The sequence below is a fragment of the Nilaparvata lugens genome, chromosome 1 (genome assembly GCF_014356525.2).
Source record: "Nilaparvata lugens isolate BPH chromosome 1, ASM1435652v1, whole genome shotgun sequence".
Classification (NCBI taxonomy): Eukaryota; Metazoa; Arthropoda; class Insecta; order Hemiptera; family Delphacidae; genus Nilaparvata; species Nilaparvata lugens.
The window spans coordinates 30,346,598-30,367,746 of NC_052504.1; the positions used below are offsets into that span (position 1 = coordinate 30,346,598).

Genomic DNA, 21,149 nt, shown 5'->3' on the forward strand with positions numbered 1-21,149 from the left:
GGCAGTTTTTGAAGATCAGAAGCCGCTTAATGCTGACATGAAACAAAAGAAGCAGGCTCAATGTGAACAATCTAAGTTAATGAAAAAATAACAAACTGCTAATATTGTCAAGAAGAATAAAGCTTTAATTAAAATCTAAAAAGAATGCAAGGTTATCCTTTAAGGCGAAATGCTGGTATGCATACAAGTTTATCTAGAATTGAAAAAAAACTGAAGGTGGTAACTTTGAAGAAAATTGCAGGTTGAGGTGCTTGAAGCATCAAATATATAGATGCAGATTTGATTGAATTTCTTTATAGGAAATATTGCATTGGATGAATCAAGAGTAGCAGCTCATCAATCTACGATTTTCTTTTATCATTGATAAATTGTAATACTTCACTTTATTGCTATTCATTGAGCTTACAAGACTTGGAATACAATACAGTAAAAGACAGAATATACTAATGATGTGCATCCTATAATGATTATGATCAACGCTTCTTTCGTTAATGCTGTGCAAAGGCTAAAAATAAACTTTTTACTCGTGATATTTTTCATAGTTTTTTGATTTGTATATCATCAAGCTATCAAAATGAAAGAGTCTTCTCAGGAAAAGATCTTTTTTCTGATCATTACTTTTTGAGATATGAGCGTCTAAAGTTTAAATTTTTGGGACAGAACATTTCGAATTCGGTACGATATAAATCCAAGAGATTTAGAGGATGGATTCTTCATGGTATTGTTGATCTAGTGAAACAAAATTATTCTGAATATTCTGAAATAACTCAACTAAAAGTTATTTTTAGTAAATTGAATAACTATCTTAAAAATTGTTATTCTCAGAAAAAAATTGTTTTACTAGATAAACAATACCATGAAGAATCTATGCTCCAAATCTCATGGATTTATCTCTTACCGAATTTGAAATGTTCTGTCCCAAAAATTTAAACTTTAGGCGCTCATATCTCACAAAGGTAATGATCAGAAAAAAATGTTTCCGTGAGAAAACTTTTTCATTTTGATAGCTTGATGATATACAAATCAAAAAACTATGAAAAATATCACGAGTAGAAAGTTTATTTTTAGCCCTTGCACAGCCTTAATGATAGTCTCTGTTCTAATCAATAGATTGTACTAAGTATAGTCAGCCATCTCATTATTTTCTCTGAAATGACATGGAACGAACTAATAACCAAAGCATATTAACCATCATAATCCGTTATTAGAATGATTAATATGTTTCTAACATGGATAATACATTATGGTTGATATTTATCATTAGATCAATCATGTTTTTTCAACTATTTATCACGCTGACCCCTTCTATGATTATAACAAATAATCTTCTATTATTATGACCTCTTGTTGACACATCTGCTTGCTTGATCACAACCAAAATGACACAAGGTAGGCCTACCTGTCATGAGAAAGCCCAGTATGGCCCCTCATCTGAATCGCTTTCACAGTTATGGCAACTTAACTCATGGCTTTTGAGTTTGCTGTTTTATGAGTTTTAGCTTTCATAGTTTGTTTGTATCCTTGCTTTCAGTAGTCGAAGTTATGTCTTGTGTGTTGATTAATCATGATATTTCCATGTTGTATTGCTAATGTTTCTGGCATGTAAAATATAACTTACCTGGTTTTATATTATTTGAAATATAAAAATAAGGATTGTTAATTTATAATTTTATGTAGACATCAATTCATATTCGTTGTTGTTTACCACTCAAGATAATTTTATTTATACATTCATTATTATAATAACATTATTGTGTACATCACTTCCAATTATATCTGTTCACATTTTTCAAGATTGCGTTACCTCGATGATTAATTAACCATAAATTGGTTTTCTTAAATTGGTTTGTTAAGTTCTACATATTTAGTAGGTACTAGTATTTAGTAGGTAAGAACTAGCAAACATACTGAAAAAGTAGATATCAACAAAAAATGATATTATTTCGTTATTATTTTCTCCAAAATCAATTTCAAATTTCTTGAGAAATAGAAATGAAAGTGAATAATTATGACATTTAGATTAGATGTTCAATATTGCTGTAACCTTTCTTGTGAAAATCTGTTGAAGATTTTATCAACCCTGTTGCAATACCATGGATTTTATGACCAGGGAAGCAAGCATTTTAATGCATTACTGTATCACGATATAATACTACTCTACCTCAATAAAATACAGCTGTGGAGAATCCATAAAGCAAGAATCACTCGGACACATGAAAGTATTTAGTAACAAAATAGTGCATTTTTATTACAAAATAGTATCACTGCTGTATTGGTGAGTATTATAAATAGCGGGTGTTTCATCAAGGACGAAAACCAAAGTTGTATGACAGAATTTATTTCACCACATATGGTTATACCTTATGATGACCTTTTTATGCCAGTAGTAGTTGATTACACCCCAGTGTGTAATAAACTTCTCAGCGAGTCTTTTTAAGTGACTGCAAGAAACTATTGTACAGATCTACCGCGGTTGACTTTGTTAGCAGGCGAGTTGAAAGTTGTGTATTGTAATTTGAATGCAAGTTTTAGCTGTAGATTTGTTATGGCGTGTCAGAAATTATTTTTGCCAATGATTAACCGATGTTTATTTAAGATACTTATATTGTGGGCAAATCTAACAAATCGATGCAAGATAAGTTCTGAATGGAGTTTTCTCATACTCTAGTAACTAGTTCCTAATAAGTCGACAATAATATGGTTGATCATTCAATTTCTTTTAACTGGTAGTGTGCAAGATGATACTCATCCAACCTGAAGTTTTGGGGACCTAAAATATACCTATTTATTACCACTATCTTCTTGACTTTGGGTTGTGTCCTTAATGAAACAGCCGTTATAACATAGTAGCATAGACTAATTAAACGTCTGGTTGGACGTGTGATTGTGAGTTAATGTTTGTATGTGTGATGGCAGGCATGGTGGGAGTGGGAGGGGGACGGGAGCGCTGCGCCAGTATGCCGTCTTCACGCCAGCGCACCTCGAGTGAGGGGGGTCACCGCTGCCCCTCCTTTGCCCGGCCCAGCTCCATCTATAACTCCTACTCGCCGCAGATGACTGATCTCAGTCCTGTCAGGTAACACACACATCCCACATATAATGTTGAGAAAGTTATTTTATTGATTTGTTATTTAGTAAAAATAATTATTCATTATCCTCGTAAAGCTTACTGATGATATGTCAGTGAATATTCAAATATTCAATAAAATTGCTGTAGACAGGTGTTGATAAGTGATCGCACATTCTTGTCTTCATTCAGTCTTCTAATCAAATATGTGTCTTTCTAGTTGAAATTGAAGTATTCACGGATATTATTTAGGTATGTGGTTATTTTTGTGTTCAGGTTGAAACGTTATTATTTATAACAACTATAAAGTCTATATTTATTTATTTTTGATACATAGAACACAATTCATTAAAATGATTGGGGAAGGACCAACAGGCACAACCCTAAACTGTTCCTTCCCCGAATTTTGATTTATACACTATAGTCCAAAAAGTAGATTACGGTATGTCCCATACAATTTGGAATTTAAGTCCAATTAAAATTATATAAAAACTCACAAATGACATGATATGCAAATTATAAATTAAATAAAATACTGATATGACTATTGTTTCCCAGGTTCATCAGTGAAAAGCTTCAAAGTTGTCCTTGTGTAATGTTTTTCTCATATTATATGCATACATATGCAAGTCCACATATTTTGTCATATATGGTAGAAATATCGTTAAATACATATTTATCCTACATTATTGATATGCAGGTGTAATAGGGCCCTAAAACTTTACAATTTGTAAAGTTTCTGATTTTGGAAATTATTATTTTTTTTAATATAACTTATTCGATAACTTAATTGATATTTCTGCTGAGTTTGAAATGAGGGGAATTTCGCATCATACAGTAACAATTTTAAACAAGCCACGAGAGATTCGGCCTATTTAAAATTACTATTTTGAATGTATTTAAATTATAGTAGCTTAAAATCGCTTTGAATTGCAAAATATTCTGTTGTTGGTTATCCATCTTGTTTTCGCTGGAATTATTACCATTGTATTCTTATATAACTTTAAAGTGAAAAAACTCTCACATTCTTTGGTGTGAAACCAAAGTTTCTGTTTGGCTTGAGAATGTGCAACACCAGCACAAAACGGTCGTCGCCACACCAAAGAATGTGAGTGTCTTTTCACTTTTAAGTTATATAAGAATACAATAGTAATAAAAATTCTGATTTATGTACCTTATCGTAATATTGGATTAGTCCTGATAATATTGCACTGGAGATTCATTCCTGATCGTGTTGTTTGTTGTGTCTTCTTACTGGAAGATTTGAATTTGTTTTTCAGTCCTGAACGTGAAGGGTTGACCGACTCGTCACTTTCTATGGATGGTGATGGCATGGAGTTCAGTGAGGGTTGTTGGCAAGGGCGGGATTGCGAGAACAGATTGGGCCACTCGCTCACTCCCGAGGAGCCCGTCATTATGGAGGAAGGCAGTGAAGATTGCTTGAGATGGACTTCTGGTATGTCCATCCGAATACATCCACTTCATCATAGTCTCTTAACTAGATTATTCCAAATAGTTCGATTCACACTCAAATGTTCAAAGCGTTCTAGGATCTACTTCTTGAGCTATTTTAAAATTACCACTTGTCTTTTGAAATATGTTTTACAAGGGAATCTGATTTTTTGTTTTTTTTAGTGAAGATAACAGCGTTTGAGATCAGTCCTTTGATAAACTCTGATTCAATCAATGAATCATTTACCGTACTTTAAATCAAACATGATTTACTACTCATTGAAGAAAATGGAATTCACACAAATGAAAATTTCATAGTTTGATGGCTTATTGTAAGTGAAAAATTGTAAATATGCAAATAAACTCACTGAAAAAATAAGCATATCTAGGTAGCTAACGCTTGAGGAAAAGTATGGGTTGAGGATATTCATGTATCACATATTATATTCTATGTAAGCTGTTGTTATTAATTTGTCTTTGAACTTGAAATTTGTGCAGGAGAAGAGGAAAGAATTAATAATTCTACAAGAGAGAGGTCTCTGTGTTTACCAATCCAAAACAACAATCTGCACTACAGAAAGATTTCGCCAAATTCCACTGCAGGATTCAAACCCAGCTCACCGTCTCAGGTTCGTTGACTAATCTTTAGATCAAAATAATATTTTGCTCTATTACAATTGTTCATCCTTCGTTCCTCATATTTTTGTGTCCAAATATTGATTGTTCAAATAATAAAAATTGAATATGAATTAAATATGTTACACTTTTACTAATATATGATGATAATATTTTGTAATTATATTATATATTATGTGTCCAAATTGAGATTGTACATATAATGTGTAGAATAATACATTTCCAAAGAGGGTTTATGCATGAATATCAATCCTGGTGATTTGTTATGTACTTATGTTTATCAGTATGAGGTGGATTAGTTTTTAGTGGATAGTTTTGCTAAAAGTGTAAACAATTTTACTATTATTACTTGTTACTTTTACAGGCTTCCCTATCTGACATGTACAGCCCACCCTGTGGTTCTTCCCCTCTGGAAACATCGTCTGCTTACATGCCTATGAGTCCAGGTAGAACTTCTACGATTATTATCAGTTCCACACTAATTTCCAAGTATCATTCATTTCTAAATCTTATACGATCTTCAGAAGTTTTTAATATTGCTCTAGGAAATTTATACTAATTATCCAAATGATTTCGAAACTTACTGATTATTGATTGTGTTCATGGGAGGTTACGGTGCATGTACGGCTTCGGCGAAGTGAGCAGCTTCGGCTTCGGCACGTGACTGGTGCACCACTACTTGCTCCCACCGAACGAAAATCGAATTCTGGTTCACCGTTTTTGGCGCGTACTTTTGAAATTAGGTAATCGTTTACAGATCGGTGTTGACAAAATAATAAAGGTGTTATCAATATGAACATTTCAGCTATTATTTATTATTATTGAATCAATAATAATTATTAATTTATAATTTGAAAGAAATATATATTTTAAAATTTACTATACAAGCTTGTCCAAGCCAATATTATATTTTATGTAGGTTGCAACAGACCTTATCAAAAATGTAATGTTGGCTACATCAGGTGAATACTACTATTTCAGACCAATGTTATCTTATCACAAAAAAGCTGGAGTATTGTTTAGTTCTTATAGAAGCACTAGGCTAATCATGTTTTTCCTTATAAAGTTTTTTCTTAATAATTAATGATGGCTCGTGCTGTAATCAATGAAAATTTGACTATTTTTTCTATGCAATTAGTGTTAAAGAATAAAACGTTTTATGGAATATTAGCAAAATGTTAATAATTGAAGTTTCTTGATTTATGTCTACTATCCAGACATTTATCTGGGTAGATCCTGGCCTAGGAATAAATCAACAAAATATAGTATTCCGACTAATAGATAACATAAACACATCTTAGTTTAGTAGATAACTCGATAAAGCTAAAAAATAATAAACTTTCCAGCCAATAATGAATGAATTTCTTGCTTTTCGACTATTCTGTAATTAATTCCATCAATGGAATAAAATACTTCGTACGCCTCATCCTTTTTTAGTATATAGATTCTGGATGTGAAGACATAACTTAACAAAACAGCAGACAACCAACGCTTTAACTCTCGACCAATAAGAAGTGTTGATCCCGGTACCGGGTTTTGTGGAACATACTTTTCGAGCGGTGCAAGTGAGCATGTACGCGGTGCACGTGAGCATGTACGCGGTGCAAGTGAGCATGCACCACTCCACTCTGTTCCAAGATGGCGACCGGTACCTGAACTGTCAAAAGCTCCCACCGAACGCATTTTCGTGTCCTTGGTCGAAATCGTTCATGTACCACAACCTCCCATGAACACAATCAGTGAATCACTTTTTCCAATGCATTTCAGTATAAACTTTTATTATCATTCAAAACAATTTAGAATCTAGATTTTTCAATCAATTTGGAAAATGTATCAACTATGAGTCTTCTAGAAAGATTTATATATTGTTAGCATTAACTGCAGTCCCAAATCATTTAATTGACAAAAAAGCTCTTCATAATTCATAATAGATTGTGAAATTATTGTGTCATAAGCAGTGTAGATCTCAAAAGCATGTTATTAGCGATTAATGGTTCGATCCGAAAATAATTTTTGAACATTTTAAAAAAATTATGCAATTTGAAAACTATTATCGAAAATCTAGAATGCATTACGAAGTTATTCATTACTAATAATCAATCAATCAAACTTTAATTCATAACATGCATGAAAGCTTCATAAAGATAGAATCGTCATGATTAAAGTATACTAATAAAGAAAGTATTAATTACTATTATATTGTTAAGTATGACGTTTAATTTAGCGTGGAGATAGAGATAAAGTCAATGAATAAGAAAGTGTATTGACGTTTTATGTTTAAATTTGAAATTGTGTTCCAGGTGAAAGAGGAATGATTGGAGTGAGAACAGGCGGCGCACACTCGGCCAACCACAGTCGAGGCAGCAGCCTCGCCGAGGAAGGATACGTTCCTATGGCTCCCTCAATCCACGACGATGGATATGTTGATATGGACATTCATGGTCGCTCCAACAGAAACTTGTCAGGTACTGACAAACTTCTCAATTATCACATCTGAAACAAAATTAATATAATATGGGAATTTCAACATTCCAAGAATGCTTTTTTAGAGGAAAATTATAAGTTTTTCAACAAATTGATTTTCTCAATCCATCTTATTATACAGAAAATACAAGGCTTACATTGCAACTACATTTGGTGCAGCCTTTACAAATTGGAGGCCAATTGAAGAGGCCTTGAAGAGGCCATTGTAATACGAATAGTTTCTGGTTTCAAAACTTGTCATAGTCAGGATGTATATGGATATTGCCTCTCCATTCCTGTACTGAAACGAATCATTCATCTGATTGCTGCTCCACTCACAAAGTGTATGAATCAAAGTATGAACGTGGGAGTTTTCCCAGACGAGCTGAAGATTTCCAGTACTGTTCCAGTGTACAAGAAGGGCCCTAGAACTATGATGGGTAGTTTTCGACCAATCCCTATTGAGCCAAAATCATGGAGGTTGATATGAGGGAGCATTTGATGGTCTATTTTGTGAGTGAAGATCTCACTGAAATTATTTCAGAGTTCTGAATCACAGAGTTTCTGATAATAGATTTCAGTGTGGCTGGCTGCTCCATAAAGAACATTGCAGCACCAACAGGGTTGTTGCTGTAAATGCTTTGTTTCCAGTTTACACTTCGTAATTTCATAACATTTTATTATAGAAAAATACACTTTTTATCATCCAATTCTAGTCAGAACGAGTTTTATAAAATTTATACAAAAAAATTGTAATTTGATTGTACTAGAAAGAAATAGAAATCGAATACAAGTTACAAAGAGCAGATTTGTAAAACCTGTAGGTTCTATAGATTCTTGTTTGGGAATCCATGATTTTAGACAGACCTAAATCATACAATACAGATAAGATAGCATAAGTTATGCTATATTCTCTCTATGGCTATATTTGGTACATAGAGAGTGAAATATACAGTAGTTGAATAAGCTGTCCAATTTGTTGAATTAGAACAATTTGGTGACGGCGAGCTGTCTGCATCAAGCAGCTGTTCGATGACATCTGGCACGCCATCGACGGATATCCGCTTCCCCGAGTACACCCTGGAGAAGGTGAGCACCTACATCACACCCAGCGAGGACGACCTCACGCCCAGCGAGCGCCCCGCCAGGGCCTACTCTGTCGGATCAAGACCTATGCTCAACAAAAGGTTGGTTATCTTCCTGCTTCACACTGTTTACTGTATCTTCACTTCATATTTTAGTCTTTTCATCTAATTATCTTGGAATAAGAGTAGCTCAATTAAGAGTTTTCAATTATTTTGGAATTAAAGTTGCCTCAAAATGTTTTACAAAATTGATGTTAATCGGAAAGTTCTATATTATGAATTATTTTAAATAAATATGAAATATCTTCTATTTTAATAAATCTTTTATTTATGACAGTCAGTTTTTGTTCGGTGTGAAATGTAGATATTATGGTTGAAACATTTTTTTGTTATCAAAGATTCTGGAAAAAATGTGCAGTTTTGGATTTATGACCGATAATGGATTATATGTAGCGCAAGACTTAATGACACCTGTCAGCGATTTGAAACAATGAAAACCAGACGTTATATCGTAGTGTTTCACTTTCAGTTTCATGGGTCTAATTTTTTGTAAAAATTGGTGCTTCAGCTTGATATGTTCATGGCTTGTTGTTTATGGTGTTTCCTGTTTGTAACAGGACGGAGATTCTGAACCAAAGTGAGTGCCAGCAAAGAACAAGAGCTTTTTCGGTCGGATCACGCTGCCCGCGCCTGCCGCCTGAAAGCACACTGCCTGCCAACAAACGAGCTCTGTCGTCGAGCCACTCATCAGTCGAGCCATCCGAGGATCTCATGGAAATCGACTTTTCAAAAAACAATAAGCGGCGCAACCGCTACTTCAAGAAGCCGTCGAGCGCCGAGCGACTGGCAGTGCCGCCCAATGGTTCGCTCACCTCATCGCTGGCATCCTCCTACTCGACGGCTGAGGGCAGCAGCTATATGGACATGTCACCTAGGGGCTCGCCAAAGCTCTATGAGAAAGAGCAGGCTCACTCAGAGTACGTTCACGCATCTTCGCCGAAAACGCACGAATTGAAGTTTGGTCGTTCGCCGCCCAACTCGTTTGCCACTTCGTCTTCGCCGCCTGTGATCGGCTTCTCGTCAGTGCTGGGTCAGGTGCCCGAGGGGGAGACCGGCTTCATTGAGCCGCGCCCACCCCCCGAGCCACGCCCCTTCCACCATGGCCGCTCTCCCCCCGCCGCCTCCGCGTCACCATTGCGTCGTGCGACAGACGAGGGCGCCTACATGCCCATGCAGCCGGGTGAGGCCACCAAGTCGGTCGTCGCCAAGACGTCGAGGCCCAGGGTCGACTCCTTTCCAGTTGCCGAAACTTCCAAGCCCTCTAACCAAGCCCCAAAAACAAGTTCCCTGCCTACAAGACTGCCTATCAGCTCTGTCGTCAACGCAAACGCCTCTCACAGTCTGAAGTCCATCAGAGACGAGTCCTCGGAACCGAATGCTCTAAAACGAAAGTCTTCCAGTGTTGAAGACAACAATAACACAAAAATGATGATGACCAGAACAGCACCGATGGAGGTGCCCTCATCACAGTGTTCCAACGATGACTACGTGCAAATGGCACCCGACGGACGCCCGGTCTCCATCAGGAGGGTGTCTCTGGACAACTCGAGCAGCCGCAACGAAGACTATATGAACATGACGCCGGGCAATGGCAATGGTAATGGTAAGCAGCAGCAGCAGCAGCAGCAGAGGAATGGGCGCAAGGAGCGCACTCGCTTCAATTCGCAACCGATCGCCATTCGGTCATCGACGTCGGGTGCGGCGCAAGCGCCCTGCTGCACTTACAACGGCGTGCGGAAGCTGTCGAGCGGCACGCCACCCAAAGTGCCATCCTACCTGGGGCTGAGTGGCTCCTCGCCCTCCTCCAGTCCCTACTCGTCGCTGGGCCGCAGGAGGAGCAAGGCCGAGGCCGGTCTGGCCAGGTCGGAGAGCAGAGATTCGAACGGCGGCCTCTCCACACCCGACACGCCCATCTTCCGCATCAGCCTCAACAGTCCCATCTCACCAACCACGCCCACCTCCTACGACTCGGCTGCCAAGTGTCCGGTCGACGCCACCGACGGCACTATACGTATCTCCTACCTCCCATCACAGCAACCATCCGATCAAAGTGACTACATCAACTACAACCCAAGGCAAGTGAGTGGCTCCTGCGACGACTACCTGCCCATGCAGCCGGGTAAGCCGCCTGAGCCGGTCAGGAAAATATCGGCGCCACCTGTCTTTGCCACATGCAGCTCTGCAGCGGTCGCGGCAGCATCAGCGGCAGCAGCAGCGTCAGCATCAGCGGTTGCTGTCGTCGACGAGGTGGTCGCCGATCTCGGTGGACTTGAGATCAACTCATCACAGCCGAGCAGTGTTTGTTCTGGTGCTGCTGCAGCTGCAAGCAGCCAGTGTTCAACCATCGAGGAGAGTCCTGCTGAGCCAGCAGCCGCCACCGAACGCCACAACTGCCATGCGCCGTCCACAAGCCAGTCAGCCCCCGCCAGTCAGCCGCCTATAGCGTGAGTCATTTCAATGATTACCTAATTACATACAAATTATAAGATTTCAAACAGTCTAGGGTTCCAATGCCGCCAAGCTGTTTGATCATTTTCTTATCTCATTGCCCGGGCACGAGTAACGTGGTACGAGTGGGCACCACCAAAAAAGATCCCACTTTCGATGTAGATCTAATTTATACTATTCTGTAGAAAATGAAAAATTCAAGTGGCTTTTCTTGTAATAAGGTATTTGCACTTTCTTTGTATTGAGGTAATGGGGATATCATTATTTTTGATTAGCCGGTGGTTGTTTGTTGTAACGATGATATTAATCAAGTCTTTTCTAGCCCGATTTCTAATGCAATTTCATCATATATCACTATAAGTCGGTATAAATTACTAATTTCTATATTCAGCCCACCCTCTTTTGTCATTTCTAATATTTGTTTACTCAAATATTTTCCAAAGCTATATGAAAATAAAACTATAATCTCCTAACCATTTTTTAATGTTATTTTTTCATATCGTTTCGTGGAGGATGGTCGGCTGAAAATAGAAAATTCAATACTATTATTAATTACAATTCTCGATCGTAGACCAGTCTAACATAGTTTCAGCGTGAAAATTATTTAAAATACAAAATTTGAATATTGCTTTTGTGTTTTCAGTGAGAAGGAATTACACTATGCTTCGTTGGACCTGGTAAAGCCTGAGGAGAGCAGGGTGGGCGGGGGCACTGACCTGCGCAATCAGAGCTCCACCTCTTCAGCCTCCACCCCCAGCCCCAACATACAGCACAACACTTCCACGGCTACATTCACCTATGCACAAATCGATTTTAGCAAAAATATACATTGATATCTAGTTTCAAACCCTTTATCAAATATTTAGTAAGTTATACTAGAACGTGTGAATATAATTGAAAATAAATATATGAAATACATATATATTTTCAACTGTAGAACAATGTTTGTAAATAATGTAATAAGCATGGCACAACATAATATTCCTATTCTGTATGTTTCCCCGATTCATTATTTGACGCATATTTTCCTCCCATGCCATTATATGCTTTATCGTGTTATATTTTCCATTTGTTCTTGATATTTTGTCGGAACAAGTACATTATTTGAGTTCATGATGCATTATTTTTATTTTACTATAATTGAAAATTAATTATTCCTATACAAAGCCATTACTACAATTTGAACACTTCTGAACACAGAATCAATCCCATTTTACAAGCTATTCAGTATTTTTCATATGTTGTTTGTTTTCGTTCCCTTCATTGTGTGAAATATCTTACTATTTCTTATCACTGTTTCTCGTGGTATAATGCATCATCGATGAATCCATTTCAGCTGTTAATATAAAAAAGTCCTTCTTCTATTAAGGAATAAAACACGTTCTTGAATATTGAATAAAAGTCACTCCCATTTGAATGTTAATCACCTCATCCATTCTGAAAACAGCTAATATTTTGAGCAGCTAATGGTTTGACCGGACAAGACATAAGAAACTACCTTTGACATGAATTAATAAAATCCATCAAACATTAAGTTCAGATTTCAGAATTTAACTTATCTAATGATTGATTATAATGAACTGATCTCTATAGAAAACCATAATACCATGTCATTATATGAATAATCTTTTAAAACAAAGTTTTGAAAAGTTTTCTATCCTATTTTACACATCAAAGTTTCATTCAAACGAAATAATTGATCTACAATAAGTAATACTAGAATGAGCACTCGATATTAAGTGTTTTTAATATTGTTGAATAATCACTACGTAGTTTAACGTATTCAACAAATGCAAAGTTACTGTTTTTCTTCATAGCTCCTCATTTCTTAATAATTTCAAGTCTATAAATTAAAAATTTCTTCCAATAAACTAACTAAATTTTAAACCCTAATCCTCATTGTAATAATCGTTTTTTAATATCAAACTTCACGATTAGAACGATATCTCATATTTTTAATCAAAAATCTGAATTTTTTATTTTGATAATTATTCATATGTCATCTAAATTTAAATGTAAAAAGTTATTTTATTTAAGGACCAAAAGCATTACAATGAGGATATCAACTTTCATGATTTATCTTCAATCTCTTCTCTGTTCCAACTCGCACTATGAAATGGGCCGGTAGTCATTTTATTCAACTTTTACTTGTCTTGAATTTTATAATAGAAATTCTTTTCTTAAAAAGCTGTTAAAACTATCTCCCAACTTTTTAAAGAAAAAATCCACAGAATAATAGACGATTTCTGAGTTCAAAAGTGATTTACAAAATCCTTTCCAGTAATTTATTATTAGTTTACATTCTTTAACACGAGCTGTTCATTCTTATATTCATGTTTCTTTGTATTCGATACCTTTTAAAATAACTAATTCCTGTTATCCGAATAATTTCATTATTGGTGAAATTTTATTATGAATAGGCCTTCAAATACTCCATATTTCAGAATTTCATATTTTTATTCGTCGTTGTACAAATCTGGGTTGAATTTTGAGGTTTTGTCAACCGCTCCTCGGACTTGTCAACTTTTTGAAATAGGAAGAAAACTAAAAAAAAAAAATGCCTACATTTTCTAGACTCGCTAGAGATTATTTTTTTTAAAGAAAGCGTTCTCTTGTGTTATAGTTAAAATCAGATTCAGAATCAGATTATCATCAATCAATCATCTTATTAAAAATAGTCCACGTTGAAGTAGTGGGGCACTAGTACTATATTTCTTCAATTACTCTAGATAATTTGATCAATTATCAATAACTATATTAACTATAATATTTGTTATGATTGATTTCGTATTTAATTTTAAACTAGTCACTAAATGAATTCCTGAAATACAACGATATAATCATTTATCATGTCTCCTTGCAAAACTATGATGATTTACATGAGTCTTGAAACCTCCCAATAGTCGAACAATTTTTATGTATAATTTATTGCATTAATTGATGAATTTTCATAGTGTTCAAAATTAATACCAAAGTTTTTTAGATACTACAACTAGTTTTGAACTGCATTGTATTGTTACTTCCTATTATTTCTCGATTTAAGGAAGAATAATTATATTGGCCCATACGTGCATAGGCCTATATACAAGTGTTGGTAATAAGTGACGAAGAGCACACATTCAGCTTCAATGGTTTAAATGTGACGAATTTGTAGTTTGAATATTAATCACCAGTGAGTTTTCTAAAAATGTATATTGTTTTCATATTTATATTGATTGGAAAATAATTTTTACAGCATATTTTTTTTCTCAGTAACTCACCGGATTTTTTTATTATACTTAGATTTTTTTCGAAATTACCTCATTGTAATAGATAAGAAAGTTGATTACCTCCATTTTACGATTATTCAGGTAGTTAATATTCATAATGCTGAACTTTAGAAATACCTCACCTCTTCTGGTGATTTTTCTGTATAAATAGAATTTTCGTATCTCGAGGAAAGTCAGTTGAAAATGTGCAAAATGTTTTAAAATAAGTTAGTAAACGTTTCAATTGAGCATTGGGCTTTACTTCTATTGAAATATCAATACTGATTATTGTTCATCGATATCATTTCATGTTGAATTTTAAATTGCCCAACTAAATACAATCTTCATGAGAAATTATAAAATGTGACAAAAGCATCATGGGAACTGAATAGTAGGACTCTTTTTGAAATTGTATCTACAATATTATGTTGAACCTCATATCAAATATTAAATTTGAAGCGACTTTGTTCCAACAACATATCGGGAAGAAAATTATTATCCAACCACTAAATCAAAAAACCTTCTTTCGACAAAATTGTGGAAAAATAATCGTAATTTATCAATTATACAACTGAATTGGTTAAAGCATAGTTCAGAAAGGTTGTATGTAAATAGAGCTTTCGATATTCTATAATATTACATATTATGTGCTAACAATAATTCATATCACAGGATTAATAAATAGTTCTTGAATTCTGTAAATTGAAGTAAGAAGTCAGTCGTATTACTGGTTTTCCAGTTTCTATTTGAATCCCTCGCAATTAATCTAGTTGAATGTATCCTTCTGCTCTTGTGAATATTAGATTTTCAACAAGAAGTTTTTGAAATCAGTCTATATTAATTTGAAATCATGAGTCAAAGTAATTAATGTACTGATTTACCTGTAGGATTGTTTGAATCCAGAATATGCTCAATGAAAATAACATTAGTCCTAGATAAAAGACTGCATATTTTTTCAACTGAATATTAAAGTATAGTTATAAGTTTTTCTAACACCTTATGCATGTCATATGAATTGTAGTTATGTATTGTATGTTAAATTATACTAGTTTAATTGAAGATCTTTGAATGGTTAACGTTTAGCATATTTACGTTCCTTTAGACTTGAATTTAAAATGAATGTATTGTCAGTTTATTATTGACATTAGCTGATTTCAATTTGTAAGCAAGGCACAAACTATTGAGTTGCTCCAAATTGGTTCATATTTTATACTCTAGTAAGAATTAATATTATTTTACCTTCATCAGGTAAATGTGTACCATTTACCATCAGGTAAATGTTCGAATGTGTACCATTCCTTACTACCTTTGGTAGTAAGTAGAATGATGAATGCATATTCATAGAAAAATTAGTTCGTGTATTTTTTCTTCAGATAAATTTATTATTATGTAATTGAATAATCAACTATCAAGTTTATCACTATTGTTAATTAGTTCCTCATGCCTAGCAGCGTTAGAGTTGAATGTTTTGATTCATTAGATTAATAATATTACTATTATTGTTGAATAATGTAAATACGTATAATCACTAAACAAACTGCAAGGCCTACTATAATAATTATATAAATAAACATAAAAATGGTAGGTTTTAGTTAAATTTATATTTTTTAGAAAGTGGCTCATAAAGTTGGTGCCATTCCTCCAGCCCTTGAATCTTTTCCGAAAAAAATGTTCACTTATGGCTGATGTATTGCTGTACACGACGAGCTCATTATACTGTATTCATTTCTTAAAAAAGAGAATTTTGTAATAACTGATGCAGTAATTCCTCGCCAACAATACCAAACATTTGTTCCTGTGCTTAATGTTTTATGATAAGCATGATTTCTCTTTTATAAATGAATTATTCAGAATGAAATAATTTACTTGGTGGGCTTGTATTCCGCATTGAAGTTCGTAAACACTGACTGAGTGCAAGCAGAAATTTAAGAAAGAGTACCGTAAGTTATGTTTTACTTATCAAAAGTTGGATGACATTTCTACTTTCTAATTCTCATTATTTCTTATTATTAATGTAGAAGAAAAGTCTTCCTTCATTTAAAAAAACCTTGAAAAAGTTATAGAATTCATTGGAAAAGTAATAACTTTGTAAATGTGCAGTTATAAAAGTATTCACTCTTGTCATTATTATGTTTGCTTTTTACAATATTTTTAGAGTTGGTGGGGAAATACTGTATTGCAATTTAATATGAATACTGAAATATGAATGTAAAGTATATTGTCAGAGCTGATTCTGTATCTTATCTCTTATCCAAGTATATAATATGGCATTCTGAAAGTGATTGGTGCTAAAATTCTAACCATTAATTGATCCCGGCTTGAAAATAGAATACTTCCACATACAATATCATATCATATCATCTCATATCCAATTATCCAATTCCATAAAGCAGCATTAATCAACCAGGAAAATAACCATGTGTGTGCTCAAGTCCTTATCATTTGTTTATTAAGCTTTTTTTGTCCTCCATCTCAAAATTTCTCACTCGCCTTATATCAATTGAAGTATTATTTTAGTACAATATTTATTTTCGTAAAAATGTGTGGCGGAATGGAAAATGCACTATCGTTTATCCTGCTTCAAGCGAACCCACGGAGGTCAATTGTTTAGGGAAATGGTCAACTCTTTCGACTTTTATTATGAAGATGTGGGGCTTCTCTTACAGCTTCTGTCCATAGTCTCTCCTCGCTAAATTGATGTCCATTCTATTCCCAATCTCATCGGTGACTGCAAGAATCCCGCAATAAAAGTATATTAAATTCTCATATAAAATATAAGAATGTACGCGTATTCAAACCCTTATCACCTTCATGATAGGTGTAACTTGCTATTCAAATTTATGACCGACCAGTTTCTTATCCAAAATATAGGTCTACTGACCACTCTCGGATTTCAAAGAATCTATTCTGATTTACTCCTTGTCAGATCTACCAAAGATACATTATGCGATGTGCCTTCTCAAAAATTAATATGTTCAGATTAAAATAATTATTTTGTAATTTAGGGTGCTGTTCTATATAGAGTATTTCATCATTAACTCATCATTTTCCTACTGTAATGAAAATAGTTTCCAGCATTCTACTTGTTGAATGAATTATATAAATATATCTACATAAATTTAATAAAGTTATCACATATCCCATTTACAAGAATTACTATTATGATAAGTGCAGTAATTTTCAAATTGCTTTTAAATGCCTTGTAACTATGATCTGTAAAAATGAAAATTAATGAAAACTTTACACTATGATTATCTTGAAATATTCTTCTCGTCTGAAAACTATTAAAATCTTTGTGGAAATTGTGTGTTTATTAAAGGTTTTATAGACTTGTATTTCTTATTAAAAATATTTTTATAACAAAATATAATAATTCTCCAAGATAGCAAGCCGCTATTGAATATTATTTTAATAACAATAGAATACAGTAGTCTATTGAAACTTGTTTTGGTTTATGTTTTTTACAATATCATGTTTGCTTATTTAGTTGACTACTGCTCATCTTTTTTGTAATTTAAAGTCTTCCCAATCACAAAACGATTTTTATAATAGTTTTATCTTCAGACTCGAGTAGTATATTCTGCTGAAATCATTCTGTGAAGTTTTCAAAGCAAGTTGAATTGTTGGAAATGTTTATACAGATTTATTAATTATCAATGTTATATTCTCCCTTTTTAACTATAACCTGTTGCGAAATTTATCAAATATTAGACGCTAGATAGAATTATTTTGTAAATACTTATTGTAGAGTAGCAGTACTTTTATCTGGTCTTAATTGAATTCGTTTATTGTTAACAAATTTGACTCCTTTTAACGTAATTTTCAAAGTTTATAAAGTTACGATTGCTCGCTCGATAGGCCTAGATGATTCTGCCAACAATAACACTATCAAAGCAAAATCTATTGTTGGCTCTTAGAAACTTGGTTTTCAGTTGATCACAGGAAAACAATTTTCTTATTGTTTTTAAGATTTGATTCTTGTACAGAGTACAGTAGTTAACAAGTTTCAAATATTATAATTAGCTGTTTCTTCCTCAACGGTGTATTGGCATTAGGTGACAAGAATAGAATTTATTGGAGAAAGATTTGTGCTATTAGCCGTCCACTATTGTGTTCAATAATTACTGCAACTATTGATGTTTTATTATACTGTTTGTATATCTACATTCTCTTCCTATTGTGCTTCATTATACTGTAAATCAACTTATCGAGAGGAGTTGTTACTATCATTAGATCCAAAAATTATCACATAATCATGAGAATGTTCTTGTGTTTCTTGAAATATACTATAATTATAATATTCACTTTTTTTATTCTTCAGTATTATAGATTCACACTAAGTAATATCTTCAGAATTGCTATAAATTTTATTTGGGATGAATGAATGAAGATTCAGTATCGCATTTGATTTCGTGTAGAAATAAGTAGTTCGTTAATACTGTGTACTGTAAACCTTAGTTCTCCATCTTTTATATGGTTACTGTTGCAACATAATATATCTATCAATTACGCCTATATACTAAAATTTTTGGTTTCAGTAATTGCGTAATCAAACTTGGAAAACTCATTTTAAGGTTTTGTTCTTCATTGTAGAGTGGATTTTATTATTTAGAGTGTGCTTCAATTTTTCTACAACACTATTTAACTATGAAATATCACTATTCCTAAGTTGATTACCGGTAATATATTGAAGAATTATTATCATTATATTCTCTTCTTAACTGAAGTATCGGTATGACTTATTACAATAATCATTTCAGAGAACCAGTAGGCCTACGTGAATGTTTGATTAGTATGAGCACTGTAGGCTATCTCTGTTTTCAACTACCACAACTTAGTAAAAATGTGTTGAATTAAAAAAAAAAAAACTTTTTCATCATCGATAAAAATAAATTGATAAATTTAATTTCAATAATAATCATGTGGATTTTGTTTGGCTTATTCGACTATCAATTCAATTTATTTTCTCAAATCATTGCTATTCTGATTTGAGCACTAGATTTGCAGATGCGATGCGCCACCTATTAAGTAACATTAGCAGATTGATAACTATACTCATGTTACCAGTTGGAGAAAAGCAAAACTGCCACTTGCCTATGCAAGACCCACTACAATATTATTTTATAAATGTAGTCTTTACCATGGCTTATAGTGGTAATAGACTGTAATATTACATAATTTTTTATATTTGTCATTTTTGTTTTGTTCTACTTAATAGACACATAATGCCAAGTAAAGTTTCTAGTGTAATTATAATAATTCTGTATAAATGAGTGTTTCTTTATCGCTCAGGCTGTTTCATTCATATTCCTCCTATCACATGACAATTTACAGATATTCGCCCTCCCTCTTAGTGATTGTTCCGTGAGTGGGAGGGGGGTTCCCCGAAAAGTTAGTTACGTATGGCTTGTTGGTGGGGAGTCCCTTGCGGAAGGTTACACCTCGCCTGAATTTATCATTAATGGGCCTTACAACTGCTGTACTTACCAGACTGAACGACTCGCGGGCGCGTATAAATAGGATAAATATTAGTTCTAAGAACGAATGCCTTGCGACTTTCTGTGACTGCGCCCAAAAAATTACGAAGTTGTAATAGCTCGCAAAAGTGTCTCTTTTGGAAGGGGAACACAATGAAATAAAAAAAATTGAAATCGGTTGACATCTTCCGGTCGCGCATGGGCACTAAAGTTTGTTAAAAATCTAAAAAAAACGAAATTTTTCAGAATTTTTTTTTCAACTTAAATTTTATTTTTTCGTGTTGTAATAGGTGAAAAATACTTAAAGTATAGCTTAAAATCATTGTGATTTTTTTTCATTTAGGTTAGGCAATATCTACCGGTGGCGCACAGAGCCTAAAATTCGCCAAAATATAGAAAAAATCACATTTTTCACAGAACATAACTTGAGCATTTTCAATCAATGTGGGCTACTTAAAGACAAGTTTGAAGAGCCTGATACAATATGATGGGTGAGTATAGAAAAACGAGCTTGGTACATTGTTTTTTATTTCACAAATTGTAGAATACAAGAAACTGTTGAATGTTATTGGACAATAAAAACTGAAATAGAAAATGAAGCAAAACTAAATTTTCAAAACTGTCCAATTTTATGTCAAGAATCAAATTCATATGTTTATAAACTACATTTTTCCTTCAAATGGAACTCTGAAATCTGTTTTGCTTGTGTAATTGGCCATAGACGATCTTGACAGAAGATTTGCTCTTATGAAGCCATTTTGGTTGTGAAATTCACAAAGCGTTCTCGAAGCTTCGGTGACAAGTTTAATGCACCATTCTACTGCCTGCGTGTGAACTGGAAACTTTTTAAAAGTAGAGTTCCAGTCAGGGATGGATTCACTGTTGAAGTCAATGTGCGCTTTTAATGCTTTGTCTGTAAAGCCCCTTAACAACGGAGGTGATGGAAGTGTGAGATTGGAGTCCATCCAGTTGATTAATTCAAAGTAGTCTTGTGCACAAAAGTTGATTTTTGGAGGGGTAAATGTTCTTATGGCTTTCCTTCTTTCATCGACCTGCCTTGACTATGGAATTCTCCGGAATCCGAGCTCTCTTATATGTTTCCTGTTATCCTGAGTCATTGCCAATAATATGTGTTCAGGGTGTGCAAAAAAAACCGTTTCTCTCGATTACAGGATCAACAATGTCAAGCAGGTCTTTTGGTAAATACCTTGTT

General features: G+C 34.1%; 1 protein-coding gene across 7 annotated transcripts in view; it reads left to right on the top strand.

Moving 5' to 3' along the window:
- The window catches only part of LOC111053511 (insulin receptor substrate 1-B), a 35,836-nt gene extending 16,090 nt beyond the window's left edge, over positions 1-19,746 (top strand). For 5 of the 7 annotated variants that reach the window (XM_039425224.1, XM_039425255.1, XM_039425242.1 and 2 more), the window contains 8 exons: positions 2,917-3,076; positions 4,348-4,523; positions 5,018-5,148; positions 5,520-5,601; positions 7,456-7,620; positions 8,607-8,805; positions 9,321-11,207; positions 11,855-19,746. In XM_039425224.1, the coding sequence (XP_039281158.1) occupies positions 2,917-3,076; positions 4,348-4,523; positions 5,018-5,148; positions 5,520-5,601; positions 7,456-7,620; positions 8,607-8,805; positions 9,321-11,207; positions 11,855-12,044 (2,990 nt within the window). In that variant the 3' untranslated portion in view covers positions 12,045-19,746. The remainder of the gene's footprint in view (positions 1-2,916; positions 3,077-4,347; positions 4,524-5,017; positions 5,149-5,519; positions 5,602-7,455; positions 7,621-8,606; positions 8,806-9,320; positions 11,208-11,854) is intronic. The other 2 variants (XM_039425234.1, XM_039425268.1) reach the window with 1 other exon arrangement.
- The last annotated feature ends 1,403 nt before the right edge of the window (positions 19,747-21,149 follow it).